This window comes from Lissotriton helveticus, chromosome 11 (assembly GCF_964261635.1).
Source record: "Lissotriton helveticus chromosome 11, aLisHel1.1, whole genome shotgun sequence".
Lineage (NCBI taxonomy): Eukaryota > Metazoa > Chordata > Amphibia > Caudata > Salamandridae > Lissotriton > Lissotriton helveticus.
In genome coordinates, this window is record NC_136072.1 from 832,305,768 (window position 1) to 832,310,965 (window position 5,198).

The following is a 5,198-nucleotide window of genomic DNA, read 5'->3' on the forward strand; positions in this document are numbered from 1 at the left end:
ATTAGGCTGCCCAGCCCACAATGTTCACACTTCTGCACCATAGTGCAAGGGTGGGTGTGTGATATCTAGCAGAGGTTCGTATTGGAAGGGTACTATGCCTAGACAAATACGCTGCAGAACAAATGCAAAGTTAGAAAAGTTTGGAGAAATAAAAGCAGTTATCCTTTTTACACCTGCCTCAAAGAAGCGTTATTGTGAGGTGCAAAACACTTTGTGCTATGGTTAGTTGATAGGGGTTTGCATCAAACAACATTGGTGTTTGCGGGGAACACCCTATGCCAACCATGAACGCACCCTTGATACAAAGTAATCCAAAACAGTGCAAAGTGCTGCTTTGCGTTATTTTTCAGGCAATTTTCCAGCACAAAATAAGTTTCAAAATAAACATTTTGAGCCAGTTTGCAAATCTGCTCCTCTGGATCTGAGAGATTTATATAGGAGCGGTCATAATTGAAAATCATGTTATAGGGTGCTGTGTCTTGGGGTACACTGTTTTATGGGGCACGCAACAGGAGGTCGCTTGGGTGGAGGGGTAGTGTAGGAAGAGACAGAGTGGGGCAGTTTCACTTCATCTTCTCCCATTCTTATTTTCCTGTCTCATTGTAGAGATACCCGTCTGCGCAGCACTCCTCAACTACCTCATATGGTCTTTCCATTTTTCTTCTCTCGCCCTCTTCCTTTATCTCCACTTCTCTTTTATTGTTCTTTATTTTCTTCTCTACCCCTTTTGGCTTTTGCCCCGCTGTATGTAGTCTTGTTTCTCCCCCCTTCCACCCTCGGCCACTGTTATTTTTAATCCTCTACAATTTCCCCTCCTTTTCTATCACTTTATACTCCTCCCCCTTTTTTTACCTCATGTTATTCTTTCCACTCCGCTTTTATACTTTCTTCCTCTCCTCTTCTGTCTCTCTAGTTCCCTTTAGTCTATTGTTCCTCGCTCTTCCCCTCATTTGATACATTATCCCCTTCCTTGCCTCCCCTTCTGACTCTTTGTTTGTATTCGTCTTCTCCGTCTTTCCTTTCACTATTTTCCCCTTCTCTCTCTCCTCCCTGATTCCGTCCCTTTCGTTTCCCTCCCGCCTTCTCTGTCCCCGCCACTCTCCCCAGCCCCCTCGTCTCTCGCTCTCTCTCCCCTCCCTCCCCGTGTCCCTGCCTCTGCTGTATCGCAGGCTGGGGGTGGCACGGAGCTGAGGACTCCCTGACATCACAGAGCCGGGAACAGGCACTTCTGCAACTGGTTTAAAAGCGGGAGTCACTCAACTCTTATCAGCAGCAGCATCCGACGCTTCTCCCATCAGCAGCAGAGCGGACGCTGAAGCTCCCATCGGCAGCATAGCGGACGCTGCGGCTCCCATCGGCAGCAGAGCGACCCTGCTTCTCTCGTCACCAGCAGAGTGGACCCTGCTTCACCCGTCACCAGCAGAGCAGAAAGTACTTCTACCACCATTAACAGAGTGGACCCTGCTTTTCCAACATCAGCTGAGCAGCCCATGCTTCTCCCCTTGCTTTTCCATCTTTGGCTGAGTATATCCAGCTTCTCTCATCACCAGGAGCGTGGACCCTGCTTCTCCCATCACTAGCAGAACGGGGAGTAATTCGACCATCATCAGCAGAGTGGTCCCTGCTTTTCCATCTTCAGCTGAACAGCCCCTGCTTCTCCCATCATCAGCAGAGTGGTCCCTGCTTTTCCATCTTCAGCTGAACAGCCCCTGCTTCTCCCATCATCAGCAGAGTGGTCCCTGCTTTTCCATCTTCAGCTGAACAGTCCCTGCTTCTCCCATCATCAGCAGAGTGGCCCCTGCTTTTCCATCTTCAGCTGAACAGCCCCTGCTTCTCCCATCATCAGCAGAGTGGTCCCTGCTTTTCCATCTTCAGCTGAACGGTCCCTGCTTCTCCCATCATCAGCAGAGTGGTCCCTGCTTTTCCATCTTCAGCGGAACAGTCCCTGCTTCTCCCATCATCAGCAGAGTGGCTCCTGCATTTCCCATCATCAGCAACGCAGTCCCAGCGTCCCCAACAGAGCATCCCTTGTTTCCTCACATCCTCGATTGCAGTCCCTGCTTTTCCATCTTCAGCTGAACAGCCCCTGCTTCTCCCATCATCAGCAGAGTGGTCCCTGCTTTTCCATCTTCCGCTGAACAGTCCCTGCTTCTCCCATCATCAGCAGAGTGGCCCCTGCTTTTCCATCTTCAGCGGAACAGTCCCTGCTTCTCCCATCATCAGCAGAGTGGCTCCTGCATTTCCCATCATCAGCAACGCAGTCCCAGCGTCCCCAACAGAGCATCCCTTGTTTCCTCACATCCTCGATTGCAGTCCCTGCTTTACCATCTTCTGGGCAGACCTTGGGCCTTCCTGGACCGCACTTCTCTGGCAGGAATGTTTTGCCTTTGACTGGGGACAACAGAACTTCCAAAGTTAACGTTTTGTGTAAAGAAAAGGACCCAGAGGTGCAAAGACAGCCTAAAGTTATAAGAAATGGAAAGAGTCGGTGCAGAAAAGTGTGGCAGCCCTGAAGCTCCACCCCAAGGGAAGAAAAGTGCCTGAGGATGAACCTTGCAGAACTATTAAGATAAGCCTAGAAGGAGAGACCCAAATCCCAGTGGCAGACCCTCAGTGTACAAGTGGGTCCCTCAACTTATGAGTAGTAGACCTTGATCTTCAACAGCCCCCTGAAGCCTGAGCAGCCCATCCTCCCGAGTGGCAAGGGGACCTCCCTCAAAACCCCAATCAACACTTTCTAAGCTGGAAGAACCATTGCAACTCTCAGCAGCAGACCTTAAGACTTGATTAACTTTATGCTGAGAAAGGGGCTGTCTGTACAGATGGTGGCATAACATGTACTGGGGAGATCTAGAGTCCAGTACAGAAACCAGGCACCCAGATCTCAAGAAAATTCACTCACTTGAGTTGGGGGTTTGCTGAACCCGCTAGCCATGGGTATCCGAGAACTCTTCATCAGAGTTCCAGAAAATAGGTCTACCGCGTGGAGCATCTGGAGATCCACCTGAGTCCCAGAGTACTTGCCACTGACCAGTCTCTGCTTCCTTGAGAACAGGAGGCATGGTTTCCGACCCTTTTTCATACCGCTCGTGACCATCTATCGAAGGATCAGGCAGGCATAAGTGATTGGCGTTCCAGCATCTTTGTTCAGCTTTAGAATAACATTTGCATAAGCCATGAACAGGGCTGACCCCTACCCGGTCCAGGTCACTGCAGCAATTGCTGCAGTCATCACCTTCCTCATCCTCTTCACCATCTTCGGGAATGTCCTGGTCATCATTGCGGTTCTGACCAGCAGGTCCCTCAAAGCTCCTCAGAACCTCTTCCTAGTCTCGCTGGCAGCAGCTGACATCCTCGTGGCCACCTTGATCATTCCCTTCTCGCTGGCCAATGAGCTGATGGGCTACTGGTACTTTGAGAAGGTCTGGTGTGAGATCTACCTGGCCCTGGACGTCCTCTTCTGCACCTCTTCCATCGTCCATCTGTGTGCCATCAGCTTGGACCGCTACTGGTCCGTGAGCCAAGCCATTGAGTACAACTCCAAGAGGACGCCACGGAGGATCAAGTGCATCATCCTGATTGTGTGGACTATTGCAGCGGCCATATCCTTCCCACCTCTCATCTACAAGGTTAATAAACCAGAGCCACCGGGCAGCAAGCCCCAATGCAAGCTTAACGAGGAGACCTGGTACATTCTGTCCTCTAGCATTGGCTCATTCTTTGCACCCTGTGTCATCATGATCCTTGTCTACCTCAGGATCTACCTCATTGCCAAGCGCAGGAACAAGAAGAACCCCAAGGGCAGCAAGTCCAGAGAGGCGGTCATTGAGAAAGTTCCTCCAAAGCACATCCAGGATCCTCCAGCCCTGAACAACAATGGTCTGGTAGAGCCTAATGGTGATGATGGTTCTCTGTGTGGCAAGGAGGCTCACACAATACAATCCATGCCTCCATCTGACGAGCAGACCCTGCCTGGACCCTACTGTCACAGAGGATCCATAAACAAAGCAGAAGAGCCCACAATGCCTGCTACCTCCCCAATCAGCCAACAGACGATGGCCCACCCCAATGGTCTTCAAGGCTCTCTTCGAGATGATGGACCCTGCATGAAGCCCTCCAGTTTGCCATCCATCCAGAAGGCCTTCACCCAACCCTGCTGTCAGAGCGGCCCTGAGGCACCGCATACAACATCCTCCACGTCTTCACCAGCGCTGCAGACCATAATCCATCCAAATGGGAAACACCCAGCAATGAGCTCGGAGATTCAGGCATCAGAGGGGGTCCAACCAGACCAAAACCACACGGGACACCACCAAGCCAAGCAGGCCAGGGCTATCACCCGCTGCCCTCCTAAGTCTTTAGACACAATTGCACTGGTTGGGGGGGAGGTGGCTCTGGTCAGGGGAGATCCGAGCCCCATCTTAGCCAAGAAGAGGACCCACATGAATCGAGAGAAGAGGTTCACCTTCGTGTTGGCTGTCGTGATCGGGGTCTTCGTCCTCTGCTGGTTCCCCTTTTTCTTCACCTACAGTTTAGGGGCCATCTGTCGAGAGCTCTGCCAGGTTCCTAATAGTCTCTTCCAGTTTTTCTTTTGGATCGGTTACTGCAACAGCTCACTGAACCCAGTCATCTACACCATCTTCAACCAAGACTTTAGGAGGGCCTTCCGCAGGATTCTGTGCCGACAGTGGACGGCCACAGCCTGGTGACCCCTAGGCTTCCCGAGACTGAAGTACACTGGGGAAGGATAGAATCCTGTGGACAGTGCGGTGACCCCAGGATTTCAAGAACTGTGAACCTTGATCTGCGGGAATAGAACTCAAAGTGGGCTACTTGGTCACCCCAGGCAGGTCCAGTCCTTGCAGACTTTGGAGGTGAGGGTCCTTTGCAGAATCATGATGTAACTGAAGGGACCCCTTGGCACCTGGGGGTGAGAGTCCAGTGCACACAGTTGGCTGCCACCGGTTCATGACCCCTGGCAAGGCCCTTGTACTCTGCGTACTCCGGGGCGAGGATCTCATATACACTGTGAATCCAAAGGGAGTGGTGACCTCCTGGCAAACTTGCATTTTGCAGTCATTACAAATATTGTTTGATGGTTCTGTACAAACAATTGACAGTTGCTCCTGGTGATCTCAGTGCTGTGCAAACTCTGGGGTTTGGGGTATTTCAGATGCCTTCTAAGGGCCAATTTGTGG

At 51.4% G+C, this 5,198-nt stretch overlaps 1 protein-coding gene across 1 annotated transcript; it reads left to right on the forward strand.

Annotated features, from left to right (window-relative positions):
* The first annotated feature begins 3,108 nt into the window (after window positions 1–3,108).
* Window positions 3,109–4,782, forward strand: ADRA2B (adrenoceptor alpha 2B). The gene has a single exon (XM_078665879.1). The coding sequence runs from the start codon at window positions 3,177–3,179 to the stop codon at window positions 4,707–4,709; it is 1,533 nt and encodes a 510-aa protein (XP_078522005.1). The 5' UTR covers window positions 3,109–3,176; the 3' UTR covers window positions 4,710–4,782.
* The last annotated feature ends 416 nt before the right edge of the window (window positions 4,783–5,198 follow it).

Excerpts from the sequence above, each read along its gene's own strand:
- ADRA2B (XM_078665879.1), top strand. The coding sequence starts at position 3,177 with ATGAACAGGGCTGACCCCTACCCGGTCCAGGTCACTGCAGCAATTGCT.